A 17,289-nucleotide genomic window follows, 5' to 3' on the forward strand; every position below is an offset into this window, starting at 1 on the left:
AAACCAGATTTTGGTTTCTTTCCCAGCAGCACAGCCAGGAGCAAGGGAAGAACATCAAGGAACTGCAATAGTATACTTCACACAAACATTAAACCATAGGGTTTTTGTTTTGTTTTTTACTGTATTTTAATGTGATGTACAAACCTATTGAGCTTTTAAGATTAGAACACGAGTTTTGAACTTGATAAGACTGTCAAAAGAGTAACAAAGCCTTTATCTCCAGAGGTATTACCAAATGTTTGTGTTCTTTTTAAGGTAGTGATTCCAGACTTGTCTTTCCAATTTACAGCTGAGTTTTGCCTGTTCTAGAATAGCCAACCCTGTTATTCAAACCATCTAGGTCAGCTCCTGGATGGGTGACTGCCTTGAGTTCTAGGTCAGGAGGATATTAATGTAAGCAAAAGAATTTGGAAGGTCAACAAAACATTCACTTAGTTAGAAAGAAGAAACACCTGCATTTCTTGCTATTTTCTCTATGCCCTTTCTTTGGTCTCCAAATAGCAAGGAGAAGGATGAACAAAAAAATCCTTGCATGCTTGTGTTCCACAGATTTGCTCTTAATAAGGTTAGCATCAAATAAATTGTCAACCTATGATCTGTGTGTGTTTTTAATGTAACAAAAAGCTTGATTATTTTTAGTTCTGTAGGCTCATCTCTCCTAGCAGTTAATAATAGGGTTGGTGACAGAGATTCACAGTAGATAATACACTTGTCTTTATAATAAGCTTGAAAATAATCCTAACGAAAAGCTTTGATTTTTTTAAATGTAAAATTATTTATGAACAACTTTGTTAACGAGCCAGTTAGTTCTGTCACTGTTCAAAATACCTAATCTATACAATGTGATTCTTATGAAAGCAAACACAGGTGCAGAGATCCCTGAAAATAACTAGAAGCCTTTATACTTAAGGCTCTGGTTCTGCCTGGTTTAAAGTCTTGACAGCAAAAACTTTGGCTTTCCTTCCATGGCAATGTCTGTGCTTCTTTAACAAAACACATTAAAATGCTTTTAATTGCTTCTCTCCTTATTGGTGCAGAATGTTTATAGGCACGATAAATCTTTACAAGAAACTACCTGTTTGCTAACCAGAGTTTAGGCTTCCTTTGGCTGGCTGCTTGCTAGAAAGAAGCGAAATTTTGCTGCTTATAGTGGGATGGAACGCACTGTTCTTGTCTTTGTACTAATTTTTACATATTTCTGTGTGCAAATGTAGGCTTTAAATAACAAGCTGTCATTCACCTGTCAGTTAATAACTACAAACCCTTTTAGAATCCCTCCTCCGAGAACAGGTTCCAAAATATAGAATGTTTTCACTTAAAAATAAGTGTGCCCTTTCATTCCCCTTCCAGAAAGCAAATGGAAGGACTTGTCTCTAGATAGCAGCTCAAGGTTCCAAGCAAATCTCTGGAAACGGCCAATTGTCATCTTTTTCTGCACCAGTTGGCAACAGTGTATTCTGTTCTGAATCTTGGATGCACATAAACTGCTTGCACATGAGTGGAGGATGTTCCCACACTAGGCTACGCTTCTGAGAGGCCAAATGGCTAAGAGAAACTATAGATCGGGACTCTCAGTACACCTTTAGCTAAAGTATATGTTTTCTTTAGAATAGCCAAATGAACTCAGTTCTACATGGGAGTAAATAGCCAAATGAACTCAGTTCTACATGGGAGTAAAGCAATAATATTGGATAGCAATGAGTCTGTTCAAATGTTTTTTACTACATGGAATTTGGAAGACCAAATATTTAGAGGCTAGCCCTGAAATATATTACAAATGTTTGGGGGTTTTTCTGCAATTTAAAAAATTGTTATTGCCAGTTGTAAAAGGCATGCAAACTGTAACAGTTTCCTTGTGAAGAGCTTTTGATTCCAGAAGCAAAAACACCTTCCTAAAATACCTTTCTGTCATATGCACAGGTTGCCAACTTGGCCTGTTCTATCTCAAATAACGAAGAAGGTGTGAAATTAGTCCACATGTCAGCAAGCCAGCTTGAAGCCCTCTGTCCTCAGGTAAATTATGAATGGACCTATGAATTCTATAGTCTAATTCTGTATGAAATGTGGGGAGTGTAAATATATTTTTAGTGTGTATAATAATATTTTGCCTGCTAAAATCAACGCAGTAGGGTAGGTGGTTTTTCAGATCGTAAAGAAAAGTTATTGTAGTCTCTTAATATAAAGCATAAGCCAGAGGTAGCTTTAAAGCTAGTAACATAAAATATTCTGATGAGTTGTTCCATCAGTGGTAAATAATATCCTCTGTCATCTGTTTCTCTATTGAGCAAAGGGGTAATGTGTGCCTGACATTACTCCATTGTTTAGACGTTGGAAGAAAAACAAAATTGCAAAAAGATGTGTTCATGACATTGTTATTTAAGTCAGTTGAACATGTGCCAATCCCAAACATATTAAGATCTAAATTAGGGGAGGGGAACCCTCAATTTTCGTAGCTTTTTCTTCATACTGATAGCTGCTGTATCATAAAAGTTAATCAGGAAAATCCCCAGTTTGATTATTGTCATGAATTAGCTCAAGGGAACCTTAACCAAAACAGCTGTAGCCTCTGTTCCCACTCCCCCCAGTCAAAAAACTCAAAAAATTGTCAGTTTTGCAGAACGTAGTTCATTTTTAGTACATAAAGTCTGAAAATTGGTAAATTCATAGTGTGTTTTTAAAAAATGCTTTGCATTACAGGTAATAAATGCAGCTTTGGCTCTGGCTGCCAAGCCACAAAGTAAGCTAGCTCAAGAAAACATGGAGATGTTTAAAGAACAGTGGGAAAAGCAAGTTCGTGTGCTTACAGATGCTGTGGATGACATCACTTCCATTGATGACTTCCTGGCAGTATCAGGTAACGGGGCTGCAGAATGCTAAGATTTCTTTTATGTTTAGCTTTATTGTTTATCCTGCTACAGTGGCACTGGAATATCCTTTGGAATTCTGTGAATAGCATTGTTGGTTTGCTGCAACAAAGAATGTAATATGGTAGCAGCTGACTCAAGAAAGCAGAAGCTTTTGTAGGCAAGAGTCTAAAGCATTTAGCTTGTGCACATTTATCTTTAATAGGGTTGCCATACGTCCTGGACATACCTGGAATACTGCAGTTGGAAGGAGTGTTTGGGGCGGAAACCTTTGAAATATGGCAGCCCTATCTTTAAGTTCTTGTCAAAAAAACAAAACAGTAGGCGTCTGGGGCAAAAAGACTGACAATCCACCTGACACTGAACCCCATATGTTTTGACTATACACAATTTTGACGTTAGGCGTTATCCCTGGAACGTAACCCCTGCATAAGTTGCAGGCTTACTGGATTTCATCAGTTGCGGGAGGTAAATGAAAATGGATGGTTGAAGATGTTGATATATAAATATAGAAGAGGTGTAGATATACTCTTATCAGTCCTGTGGGAGGAGAACTTGCCTTACAATGTGAGAGTAATATATGGAAAACCTATATTGTACAGTCAATAGCATTGCCATCAATATATACATCTCCCCCATATTTGTGGTGTACATGGAACAGTACTTCCTTAACATCTGTTATCCAATAAACATTTTCTACTGTTCTGGAAATTCCTGTTTGCATTATGTGCACACAATACAATAAGGTGACAATCATTATGGTTTGTTGTTGTTGAATGATAACAGTTTTGTACAAAAGAGGGAAGTTTATTGTATAAATTATTGTAGATTGCTGGGAGACTAGTCTATTTAGGCTGCTTGACTTATTCGCTGGCATAATTGTTTGGATAAATGGATAGAAGATACAATGTATGCCAACTTTAATTTGCATGTTATTTCCTTTCAGGCAGCATTTTGAATACTTTATTTTATTAATCACATGGCTTGCAGCTAGGTTTTGTGTATTACATGTTAAAATAAAATGTCTGACTACCTCAGGCACTTTAGAGATAGCAATCACCAGTCATTTACAGTTGGTGTTCAGCATAGATTTATGTAAATAAAGAAGTATACCAGGACACTAGAACAGCTCTTGTCTTCAGCTATGGCCATGTTGTATTAGAATGTCAGGCTTGCACTGAAGCAGATGTCTAACATTACTAACAGGTTAAAGGGACTGTAGCAGAGCACTCATTAACAGACATTTCTTTTCCTGTAAACCTCACCTCCATGAGATGAGGTTTTCTTAAAAGCCCTGCATTTCCTCAATCCAAATTTTAGAAAGTACTGCGAGCATATGCAAAAACACAGAAGACCTCACTGCTGTTGCTACTTCTCTGGATCTCAGGCTGGTAGTGGAAGTGCAAAATGGGCTACCTCACTCCTTCTGTGTATGGAGCTGCTGTAGACAATGAGGTGTTGAAAATGTATGCTGTGTGAGTTTGGAGCCGTTTGCCACATTTCCCACACACGCAACTTGCAATCTAGCCTAACTGCAGATTTCAGCAGTAGTTACTATTTATTATCTTACTACTGCCAAGCTAAGCTGCCTACAACTGCAACCTTTACTTCACTCGGGCTGTGGAGGACAGTCTGTCCTAAGCCCTTCTGCTCCCAAAAGGCTTTCTCACTGTAATATAGCCTTTCCTTCCATTAATAATTAGTTCCTTTACTTATTTATTTTGTTAACAGCACTCTATAAAGATCTTTCCTAAAAGCGTTGGCCGGGGTGGAAGGGACAGATACTTTAGCCAATGACAGAGTGAAGCTGAGGAGGAACCTGGTGCTGCACATCCACTTTCACTGGATTCAGTCTCTGGATTTTATACTGTGCTAAGAATCCCCTATCCTAACTGTTCTGCACCCCCAGCTTCTTAATTTTTATTCTGCATTCACTCACTTGCTCTTTGCTGAATAATGTTTGTTACATAGCTAATGGCTGCATAAAGTTGCTCTCCAATGGTGCCATTTAAAAGACAGTGGAAACTTGAAACAAGCAGTTTGCAAAGGCTATGTGTGGTGGCCTGGCTACCGCTTTGTATACTTCTGATTAACATTAGACTATTTCAGAATGGCTTAATGTCAAGAATAGGAACATGTTGGAGGATTTGGAATGAGGGGTGAATGTCAAAAGCAAGAAGAAAAATCTTTCTTGTAGTACATGTCTCACTTTTCCATAAAGCAGCATACCGCTTCAGTGCAAACAGTTAATACCTTCAGTGCCACAAGTATCTGGAAAATTGAGTACCATAAAGCGTGAAATTGTCAGAGCTGCCTGAGGAACATGGACAAATTATTGCCAATAAGAACTTGAGCATCTTCATCTTTCTTGGGCTTCAGAAACATCTTTTGTCTCCTGAAGAAGTAGATGTAGAAAAGTGAAAAGCATTCTCTTCCCATCAAATCATTAAGAATGTTCTTGGGTATTTGATTTTGTCTGCAGCTCTCACTTTGTTGTCCGATTTGATCTATAAAACTTTTTATAAGAGAGGTGCTGGAACCTGTGGCCCTTGGCTTGGTTTTCTGCAGGTGTGGGGAACCTAGAGGGAAGAGAGAAGGAAGGAGAACAGAATGGGATAACCTGAGGGAAAGAGACAGGGGAGCCCTCTGCAAGTGATCTGCTGCCCCCAGCAAACTATCACTGAGGGAATGAAGTTCTCAACAGGATGGGGGAAGAAATTAAAGATTCCCACCCCTGTTTTAGAATGTTGATTGGAACGTGACTTATTTCATGCCTGTATTGCAAATAAAATAGACTTTGAACAGGTGAATGATTACATGAAATGGGGGTATAGGGGATTTCTTCTTAATTGAAATTTTTCTTAATTGCTGCATTTTGTACTCATCACGTAAGAACAAAAGACTTGGATTTTTCACAGTCTTGACCAATCCCCCTCACCCTCCGCACTGATGCTGTTATACACCAACCTAGGGCAGAATGTTAATTTTGAATTCTATTCTGTTCTATTTTACTACCAGAGAATCATATTCTGGAAGATGTAAACAAATGTGTCATTGCTCTCCAAGAAAAAGATGTTGATGGCTTAGATCGCACTGCTGGTGCAATTCGTGGTCGTGCAGCTAGAGTAATTCATGTTGTCACTTCTGAAATGGATAATTATGAACCTGGAGTGTATACAGAAAAGGTTCTGGAGGCAACAAAGCTGCTGTCAAACACAGGTAAGATAAACTACCTCATCAGGCTTTTAATTTCAGATACTTACCCTGTTCAGTGCTTTCTGCTTACAACTTTGTGTCGGTAGGTACAGCAAATTTATTAACTGTTTAAACCTCAGTGCTAAATCTAGTGTTTTGCTGGAATATTTGCTTGGAATGTGGGTCTTTTTATCCATAGCATTGTTCTGTAAGCCCCATGCTAAGTACAGATGATAATAGCTGTCATGGGGACCTGAGAGTCTTCAGATGTTGTTGAACTACAAGTTCCACCAGTCCAAGTCAACATCCCATCCCTGGGATATAATCACTGAGAAATTACTTGCTTGCAATACTAAAATTCATGTCCTAATAGAACAGGTTTGCTCTCTTGAAAGAAAAAAAAATGTAAAGTCACAGATGAGAGCTAAGCGGGACTGTAATTGGTAAGTTTAAAATGTCATTAATTTTAACGTACACACTCAATACATTTCTGGTCTGGAAGCAAGTTTGATACTCTGTTGAACTGTAAAATGCAAACCAGAAGGAATTTTTTATGACCATTCTGTCCATGTGTAAAACCACAGCAGACAATTACTTCATTTTGACCTTGAATTAAAATGAATTAATCATAAAATCAATATCATCATTCAGAGGGATTTCTTAGTGCCATATGACTACTATATTCAGTCCTAGAGCACTATGAACAGTGCTGTGTTTGTGCTAGTTAGTAGCTTGAGCTTAAAATAATTTGCCAATGCATCTTTGTGCAGAGCCGCAGTATAGTTCATAGGATGTTGCAGAATTTAACTTCATTTTTTTTTATTTAGGCTAAATGTGCTAGTTTTTAATTGTTTGAAAGATTTTCTTAAAGGTTGTAATCAATGGAGTTTTCCTTCTAGCATATGAAAGGAGAATTCAATTCATCTACAAATGCGACTTCACAGGTTAATTGTGTAAATCGTAAAATCTGGTGCCAGATTAAATCTTTGTGCCACTACTGCAGTCAAATCTGGCTCTGGTGTGGCTGTTTTTGCCCTGGAAATGGAAGCAAGAAAAGAACAGGATACTGGCTGCCCCGCTGTTCGAAATGCTGTGCCTTTCCACCTGGTATACAACCCAAGAAGGCTGGAGGCCTCTTGGATAGAGCCCAAAGTTTGTGCCCCATTTACTGAGTTGGATTGAGTTTGAGCTACTGAAGCGCATCTTAATAGTTTTGCCAATGAACTGAATGTGGCATTGATTCTACTATCAAACGTCTCTGGTGGTGCTGATGACAGATAAGCCAGAATCCTTCTGGCAGGCTGATTACAGTGGTACCTCTAGTTGCGTGCACCTCTGGATACGTATCCTTCGGGTTACACACACGGCAAACCTGGAAGTATTTTTTCGGGTTTCGCCGTGCACGCATGCGCACTGTGCATGCACAGAACAGGCACCTCTGGTTGCGAAAACCTCAGGATCCGACCGGAGCTCCGGAATGGATCCTGTCTGTAACCAGAGGTACCACTGTAGTTCCATTTTGCTCCAACACCCAAGTTCCTGTATCACTATCCTGCATTCCTCTTCTGCAATGATGATCTTGGTAACGCACAGTACATTTGGGGTCAGCGTTTTTAATGCTTCATTGCAGATCACTGTGACCACTTAAAATTCCCTTAGTTATCATCACCATCAACATCATGTATTTGCATGCTGCATTTCCATAGTAAACTATGCTGAAGGGAGCTCACAACGTGGAGAATAATAACTTAATGAAAACGTTTCCTTAAGAAATACTCAATAAAATTATATAATTAATTATAAGGTCTAACAACAAAATACAAAAGCATAATCATGAAAATACAATGGATCCCCAAAATTAAACCTTGGCCCCAACAGCAGCCCCAGAACACCCCCACCCTGATAGTCTCTAAGGATCCTGAGCAGCATACTTTTCTGGACTGACAGCAAGAAGGTCCCTGGTACCTTCAGCAACTACTTTGGTCTGGACCCCACACCCCCTGGCCAGGTGGAAATTGACCAGCAAAGTAGAGAGCAGGTCTAGCCAGGACTCAGGGCAAGAAATGCAAAATGGAATATACGTTATTTTATCTGCCGTTGCACTGGCAGACTCCATTTTCTTGCTCATGTTTTTGTATTCTTTATATGGCCCAACAAAATAACTTTTATTAGCAGCCATAGAATTGTAGAGTTGGAAAGTGATCGCCAGGATCATCTAGACCAGGGGTCTGCAGCCCGCGGCTCTGGAGCCGCATGTGGCTCTTTTACACCTTTGCCGCGGCTCTGGGGCAGATACTAGCAGGGGGAGGAGGCGCATTATGCGCCCCAACACTCCCCACTGTGGCGGGCGCTGTACTGGCTGTGACGTTGCATGGGGGCGGTGCGTGTGTTAGTCACACACCGTCCCGACGTCACCTTCCCGCCCGCCCGCTACATTGTAAGGGGCATGTATGTTGGTCACTGCATTGAAAGGGGGCATGTACGCTGGTCACTGTTTTGAAGGGGAGTGAAGAACACACACACACAAAAAGGTAACTTGTTAATTTAACATTTATTTCTATGAGGAGGAGTAATTCTGAGGGGTCAAACAAAGAAATAATAATAAAAAGTGACAAAAAAGTTATTTTTATAATGACGAGTTTTGCGGCTCCCAGTTGTTTTTTCCTTTGGAAACGGGTCCAAGTGGCTCTTTTTGTCTTAAAGGTTGCAGACCCCTGATCTAGACCAACCTCTTGCAATGCAGGATTCCTTTCCAGAGCCATCCCTGGACAGGTGGGAGCAAACCACCAACCTTCTGGTGAACGCACCGACCCGTTTATTAATGGCATTTGTATACCACCCAGCAACTCATGTTTTCTGAGTGGTCAACATCACCATCATCATGTCTCGTGGCAAAACCTTTTCATATGTACACATTTCAAATGCACAATACAATTAATGTACAAAACTAGCATGAATGTAGTCACACCCCCACCTTTCTTAAGTGTCTGTCCTGTGTGTATATCCCTTTGTAGGGATACGATTAGGAAATCCGAATGTTTGTGATTTGTAACATTTCAATGAAAGAACAGTTGTACCAGTAATGTTTGTGGATTAAAAAACTGCATTTCAGTACTGTGTTACTGCAGAATCTGCATGCTAAGAGCCACAAGTTTTATTGTATTCTGGTAAGCGGAATGCTTTTCCCCCTGTGTTCTTTAGTTATGCCACGTTTTACTGAACAAGTAGAAGCTGCTGTAGAAGCTCTGAGTTCTGACCCTGCTCAACCAATGGATGAAAATGAATTCATCGATGCGTCTCGGTTGGTATACGATGGAATTCGTGACATCAGAAAAGCAGTGCTGATGATCAGAGTGAGTCAGCCTTTATTTCCTTAAAATAGCATTCACGGGTTTTCTCAAACACATTTTTATTAAACAATAAGGCAGTACAATAGCACTAAGAGCGTCTGTATAATATATACACACACACACATTCTAAATTTAAACAGCTGCTTCACAGCATAACCCCTCTGGGCACCTCTCAAGGCATATATAACAATTAAAATACAAAATGAAACAATAAATGCTGTTCAACTAAAAACACATGACACAGATTTAATCTTAAATACTGCTTGTACCCCTAATTCCACCTGCAAATTGGTATGGGATCTTGTTTATATATTCTGTAAACAATTGTGATCACTTCTCAAATGTTTTAACCGTGATAGGTCATAGGTCATTATGACAGTTATCAGAGACGAATAAAGTCAAGTCACAGTAAACGTCACACATTTGTTGGCTGAACTGTTTTTAGTTCATTAATGCTTTCATAACTGGCTACTACAGTATGCTTTATGTGTAGCTGTCATTTGGCAAGCATTTGAAAGCTGCAACTGGTACAGAATATGGTAACCTATTCCTTTTATCAAAATATATACTTTGCTTTTTAAGAATTCAGAAACAATATGCATCAGTATGCAGCAATCACAATAAGACAATATCAGAACATAAATTCATTGGGATGCTTCTTACAGGACAATTGATGCTGGTGCCTCTGATTAGAGGGGCACAGCGGTGTGGAAACCTAACATTTCTTAGACTGCTTTACCTAATTGTTGGCTCTCTAATGTCAGTTGGCCCAAATTTGGGGGAGCGGGGACGCTGAAGGCTCTTCACCCCTGCTTTAGACATATATGTGATTTGTGTTCAGATCAAGTATCTTTGTGTTAGAAATCTCTCTTGTGGAGTAGTACGATCAACTACCTATTTTCGTTCTTCCCCTGAAAAGTTTTTAATTATTTAACTGAAATATATTTTAAGTTTTTATCTTGTTATGTGAATTCTGTACATGTATTTAACACTCTTAATTTACTACAGCTGCTTTGAAACTTTTAAGAGTCAGATAAATAACTTTAGGATTGACGACACAAAATAGAACTGTCAAGGCTAAGATAAAAAAGCAGGTTTTGATAGGCTCTTAGGTCACAGCAGGGGGAATAAATCTAAGAAAACCCTATAACGTTAAGATTACATCTAGTGCTTCAGGAAGCAAATTCAAAAGACAGCCTGTTTGCTACTTCAATTTTACAAATGGAGAAACTCAAACTCTAATGAATCAGTAGACTATTAAGTTAAAAGTGTGTCTCATCTTCTTGGGCCTATGTTGAAAAGCTCTTTTATTGAAAGCTTCACATTTCAATCTAAAATGCAAATTGGAAAGATGGTAGAAAGCTTTCAAAGCAAGTATAAGAATGAATCACAAATATTGGAAGTTTTAACTAATACCGTTCATTAATTGTCAACATTTAAATGTAAAGCATGATAATAATAAGCATTTGTGTATACCTTGAATTAAGCCAATACATACTGAGAATGTAAAAGCTAGGCGGAGAAACCTTTTTTATCTAACAAAGGTTAAACTACAGGACAACTGATGACAGATCTCCATTTCCTCATGTTTCGTGTATTAAAATAGGCATCTAGATTAAAGGGGTCTTAAAATTACAATGACCTGCTGTGACATTACCACATTGGCATCACTTGTATTCGAAGGCAGAGATTGGCATGCATTCCCAGATGAGATTATGAGGGTTGCTTCATGTAATACTTCCCCAACTTCTTTTTTCCATTCTGTGTTCCTGTAATTCAAATAGAATATATACTTTCCCCAAAAGTTCTATCAGTACTGGAGAGAGAAAAGTAACATGAGCCAAACCTGAAAATTGAAATATTGCACCTTGTCTCAGCAGCTGTAGATTCTTTTGTCAGAGCTTGCTTCATACCTATTTGCTCCCCTGCTGCAAGTATTCCAGTTTTTAGACACACACACACACACACGTGACAGATTTGGGTACTATGGCACCCTGAACAAGGCCACAGTACGCGCCCCCAGCCCTCACACTGCCTTCCCAAAGGTGAGTAAGGAGGCACCTGGCTTTAGGAAGGAGGTACGAGAATGCTGGCAGAGTCTTAGAACCCCTCCTTCTTCCTTCCCAAAGCTGGGAAAATGCTAACTGGGCTTTGGGAAGGGAGGATTCTAGGACCCTTTCAGAGTCTCACGCCTCCTTCCCAAAGCCTAGCTTTGGAGTTTCTTATAAGTGTTGTGAATCCTATTTTAGTTGTCTTCAACAAAAAATGTGAAGGAGGCTTAATCTTGGAGTATCAGTTAATGAAGCTGGTGGGCACGATGCTCTGCGGTTTAACATGTGCATCCCAAATCAGTTGTTCACAGTTTTTAAAATATTTATTTAAAACATTTATATTCAATCTTCCCATCAAATTATCTACAGGATGTTTTAAATGTCATAAGCCGTACATTTAGCACATGTGGTGGTGCCATTTGTAACTGCTTATCTGTAAACCACAAAATGTGAAAATTCATTCATGTTTAGTTTTAAAGCTTTTAAATTAGATGCATTCCAGAGGGAATAGATGTTAGTTCACTGAATTGCTCTTGACTTTTTGTATTTTTGTTTTCCCAGACTCCTGAAGAACTGGATGATTCAGACTTTGAGACAGAAGACTTTGATGTTAGAAGCCGAACAAGCGTTCAGACTGAAGATGACCAACTTATTGCAGGCCAAAGTGCAAGAGTAAGGCTAACTGTTCCAAATCTCACTGAACATATGCAGAACATTTGACCATACTTTAATCAAGAGGCTAGCATTCCTCTCTGCTTCTGCATTTTAGGGGGGAGAATTGTGTTTCAAGGGTTAGAAGTGTATTACCTTTTTATTGTCTACCCCATAACATTGTCTTAATGTCCCTCTTTCTCCAACCATCATCTTCCTTCTTTTCTGCTTTGGGGAAGGAAGTAGAATCAAAACGGAAAGAAAAGGTTGCCAATGGGGCACTCCATATTGGATCAGAGCATGACATATCCAAGTGCCCTATTCAACTGTCCAGCTCCACCCCCTCATATCACTCCCTCTGCTATCCTCATCCTTAGTTGCTTTTCCCCTCTGATGCATGTACTTTCCTCCTGCCACACTAGTTAATCCCTAGCCTTAAGATAATTTTAGCCAAAGATCACGAACTCTTCTGGCCCTATCCTTTCAGCTATCCCAGTGAGTTCATAAACCTATCTTCAAACCCATGAGTCTTAGCTGTTTGTCAATCATTATGTAATCTGATAAATGGCATTTCTATTCCAGTTTTACCTTTCCTTCTGTGGTAATAGAACCACAGACCTAATATACAAGATCGTCAGATAAGAACATCTAATCTGATAGCTGCATTAGAATTCCATTTAATAGCCAAGGATAAGTTTATTTCTTTGTTTATAGGTTATATTTACATCCTGCCTTTCCTGCAAGGTGGAATACTTGGTTCTCTCTCTCTCTCTCTCTCTCTCTCTCTCTCTCACACACACACACACACACACACACACACTTTATCCTCATGGCAACCCTGTAGGTTAGCCAAGGCTGAGAAATGGTGACTTAATCATGGCCACTCCAGTAAGATATTTGGCAGAGAAGGGATTTGAACCTATATCTCCCAAGTCCGAGTCCAACATTTAACCACTGCACTACATTGACTCTTCACTAATTAGAATGTACCACTTAGGACTATTTTGTTCTGCTGCCAGCATATAAAGTGCTGCCACTTGAGACCATTATATTTGGTCTCAGCTCTCTCCCTCGTCTTTATTGCAGCATTTATTTTCTTCTTATATTATGCCACCTCAACCTTTTAAGATTTCACATTCCTTTACTTTTCCTAAGATTGCATGGCTTCCAAACTATTTATTCTGAACTCTCTCCAGTTCCTCTTCAGATTTCTTTTAAATGATAGATACCAAAATTGAATGTAATACTTCAATAATTGGATTAGCTTCTGTGTTGCAACCAAATAGCCCTTCATATGTATATTTTATGCTAAACGTCAAACTTGGCAACTGTCTTCCTTACAAAATTGTAGCAGACCAGAGGTAATTCTCGCCAAGCGCCATTGGTAATTTCTAAGTTTTCTGTGTATACGTGCATGCAGTGTGTTTGCACAGAACACTACCACAATAATTAAAGGAGATGCTTAAATTCAAGTGGCACTTCTCCAAAGAGGACATGCCAGTACACTACTTGAAACTGCAGGTGGGCTACTTGTTTGTGAATAAACATGCCTTTTCAAGCCAGGCACCCTGGGTTATCCTGTTGTTTCATACAGCCCAACAGTGGTCTAGCTCTGTTATAATTTGCTTTCGCTTGGTGAAATAGCCCTACAATTTTGTCTGTAGACAGTGTGTGTTTAAACTTCCAAAATCCAATCCTAGATTAATTTGGAACATCATGATCTGGTAATTACGTAGGAGGATGTGTTCTTGCTTCGAAGCTTGCTTCTGAGCACTCTTGAACAATATTCAAGAGGTTGTTCTTGACAATAAACATGAATTTAATTTCTAGCTATCTACCTGAAGGTAGGTGAACTCTACGGCAGTGATTCTATAATGGTGTGAGCTACCTTGCTGTAAAGGCTATTGTACTCCACAAAGAGAAAAGGAGGAAAAAAGAAAGAAGGCACCCTCTGGATGTTAGCAATTTCCTCTCAGCAGGACTTCAGAAATCAGCCTTTTATCAGTGACTTTCTTTCCCAATAGTCTGTACTACTAATGGTAGATAATTCATATAGGTGCAAGATATGGATCAAGATGGAAATAAATGTTCCTCTCATCCTTTCAGATATAATTTGATTCTGCCCCTATGAATTAGTTGGCTAGTGAAAATAACATGAAAAGCCACCTTGCCAATGAATGGAAGTAATTATATGCGAAACCATTCTTCTTTCCAGGCTATCATGGCTCAACTCCCTCAGGAGCAAAAAGCAAAAATCGCTGAACAAGTTGCCAGCTTCCAGGAAGAAAAGAGTAAATTGGATGCTGAAGTGTCCAAATGGGATGATAGTGGTAATGATATCATTGTTCTGGCAAAACAGATGTGCATGATTATGATGGAAATGACAGATTTTACCAGGTAAGGATTCCTTATTGACATGTCATCTAAATAAGCATTTTGGGGGCAACTTTATATCATATCCTTTGTCCAACAAGGCTCTGTTAGATTTACATTAGTTCTTAAATGCTATTGACTGACCCTACTAGTATTGTCTGTTTTCAGTCTGGCTTTAGCCCTTGCTTTGGTACTGAAACTGCCTTTGTCAGCCTGCAGGGTGGTGATTAGCGCACACACACACACAGAGAGAGAGAGAGAGAGAGAGAGAGAGAGAGAGAGAGAGGACTGATTCTCCTGGATCTCCCAGCAACTTTTGTTAACATCAGCCATGGGATCCTCTCAAGATCCTGTCCAAGTTATATGTGCATAGTACTTTTCTGCTGTGGTTCTATTCGTGCCTAGGTACCACTTCCAGGAGGTGGTACGGGGGGATTTCTGCTCAGCTTCATGGCCCCTTGTCTCATAGGGCTCCATCTCATCCCCCATGCCGTTTAGCATTTACACAAAGCCACTGAATGAGATCATCCAGGGACGGAGGGATAAAACGTAGATTATGGAAGTGCTTTATCAGTGCCTGGCAATGGTAATGGGATGAGAGCCAAAAGGCTGAAGCTCAATCCAGACAAGATTGAAGTTCTGCTGGTGCATGGTTCATCTGCCCAGATCAGTTGTGGTTCACCCTGTCCTTGAGGAGGTTGCACTCCCTCCTAATGGACCAGGATCATCATTTGAGGGACCTCATCTGTCTTTGTATCTAGAGGTGTGTCATGAGACACATTTTACCATCTTAGGCTAGAGCTCTCTATGGGGGGCAGAGAGAGACTGGCTTCAATGATCCAAGTCTGGGTCATTTGTATTTCAGTGGCTTGTATCCAATGAAGTGCTGTTAGTGCAAGCATTTCACCTTGTGCACCAATACTTCCTTTCCCTGTGTGCCTGTGCCAATTTGTTTTGCCCCCCCCCCCAAAAAAAAACCACACACTTCAGAGCAGATAGTTGGGAGCATGGGTGGAGTTAGAAAGAGATGGTTCTCTTGCTTGGGCAGAAGACCTTGCACTAACAATTTCATTTGGAAACAACCCATTGTGATGTGTGTGGGCCTGCTTTTAAAAACAGTGAGAAGCTTTAGTTGGTGCAGAATATAGGTACAATAATACACACTGGAACTGGGTATTCTGAATATAATATGCTTGTACCTTGCCATCTCCCCTAACTCATGTTTCTCATTTCGTGACCAATTCAAAGAACTGGTTTTGACCTTTAAAATCCTTCTTGGCTTGAGACCTCAGTATCTGAAAGATTACCTTTTCCCTACACTTTGAAATCATTATCCATGGCTCTTCTCTAAGTGTCCTCTACAACTGGGGAATGCCATGTGGCTTTGAGGGGGCCTTTCCGTTATTTGTCCTTTCAGTAGCAGCTGGATACCTTTTTATTGTCCCTGGCCTTTTAAACTATAATGTGGGTTTGATTCTGCCTTAGCTGTGTGGATTTTTTCCCCTCTGTCCTCTTTAGAATTTTAGTGCTGCAAAGTCTCTACTCTGTTTTAATGTAGTCTTTCTGGTTTTCATTGGCCATGTTTCATTTTATTCTCTTTGATTCTGGCAAGCTATCCAGAGATCTTCTGCTGTAGGGTGCCGTATAAATTGTTGAAATAAATAATAAATGTCTGAATAACTAAGCTTTCTCCAGCACATGCATTGCTGAACATAATTTCAAAATTATTTTGGAAATCCCACATTTTGTGAAGATTAAAATGTAACTTCCTACATTGATTATCTGTGATGCATACATGGAGCTTTCAGGAAACTGCATAGAAATTGTGTTCCATTTGTGATCTGTATTCTGAAAAACTGGGCCAAAATGATATTTATTTGAAAATAGAGTACAATAAATAAGGTTTCATAGTACTTAAATATTAAGCAGAGAAGGGTGTTTTGTTTTGCATATTGCAAAAATTTAATGATCTGACACTTGAAATTAGTTGACTTTTGGTTTTTTTTATTATAGATTAATGACTGTGTTCCAAAGAGTATAGGAGTGTCCAAGAGTTTGGGCCTGCCTTGTTTGTTTGTTTTTGTTTGTTTGCAGAGATTTAGATAGGTTTCTATATATATGCATACATACATATGATCCCACCAACCTGTAAAAGATCCTCTTTTTGTGAAAGTGTTGGGTTCTGTGTTCAAGAAATGCAAACGCAGTCTCCTCCGATACTCAGAACTACCCGCACAGTTCTTTGGTTCCTTCCAATATGTAGTATGATACAGAACTATGTGAAGAACCTGGTTCACAAGTTTTACCTGTTTATATCTGAAACATACATTAATAATATGAAGCAATCTTTTACAGTGTGCTTCAGTGCCACATTAGTGCAGCCTAGTTGTAGTCATTCCTGTACTAGCTGGAGAGAACTGAGAAACAAAGATGTCCTTGATTTGTGTTCCTGATTCTAATAGACAACTGCTGTGCTCTCTTTTTTTGCAGAGGGAAAGGGCCACTGAAAAATACATCTGATGTGATTAGTGCAGCAAAGAAAATTGCAGAAGCTGGGTCAAGAATGGACAAGTTAGGACGGACAATTGCTGATCATGTGAGTTGGAACTGATTTTTCACAAGCTTTTAGTTTAATTTAAACAGGGGTTTTAGGTTCACAGGTACAAGAGTCCTGGAGCTAGCAGCTTGTTTTATGGTGTCTTCTGACTCAAATTATTGATTCTTTGTTCTCCTCCACTTCAGCTTTTTTTATTTGTAGCTGGATCGCTAGTTTGCCCTGAGTTTTGGGGAAGCTTGGTGTTCACT

General features: G+C 39.4%; 1 protein-coding gene across 7 annotated transcripts in view; it reads left to right on the plus strand.

Moving 5' to 3' along the window:
* CTNNA1 (catenin alpha 1) overlaps positions 1 to 17,289 on the plus strand; it is a 64,797-nt gene that overhangs the window by 38,590 nt on the left and 8,918 nt on the right. For 5 of the 7 annotated variants that reach the window (XM_083730169.1, XM_083730170.1, XM_083730167.1 and 2 more), the window contains exons 10-16: positions 1,921 to 2,013; positions 2,698 to 2,854; positions 5,883 to 6,083; positions 9,261 to 9,412; positions 12,022 to 12,132; positions 14,327 to 14,508; positions 16,975 to 17,080. In XM_083730169.1, coding sequence (XP_083586295.1) covers positions 1,921 to 2,013; positions 2,698 to 2,854; positions 5,883 to 6,083; positions 9,261 to 9,412; positions 12,022 to 12,132; positions 14,327 to 14,508; positions 16,975 to 17,080 — 1,002 coding nt within the window. Of the gene's footprint in view, positions 1 to 1,920; positions 2,014 to 2,697; positions 2,855 to 5,882; positions 6,084 to 9,260; positions 9,413 to 12,021; positions 12,133 to 14,326; positions 14,715 to 14,754; positions 17,081 to 17,289 lie in introns of all 7 variants that reach the window. The other 2 variants (XR_014561910.1, XR_014561911.1) reach the window with 1 other exon arrangement.

This window comes from Podarcis gaigeae (assembly GCF_964106915.1).
Source record: "Podarcis gaigeae genome assembly, chromosome: 3".
Lineage (NCBI taxonomy): Eukaryota > Metazoa > Chordata > Lepidosauria > Squamata > Lacertidae > Podarcis > Podarcis gaigeae.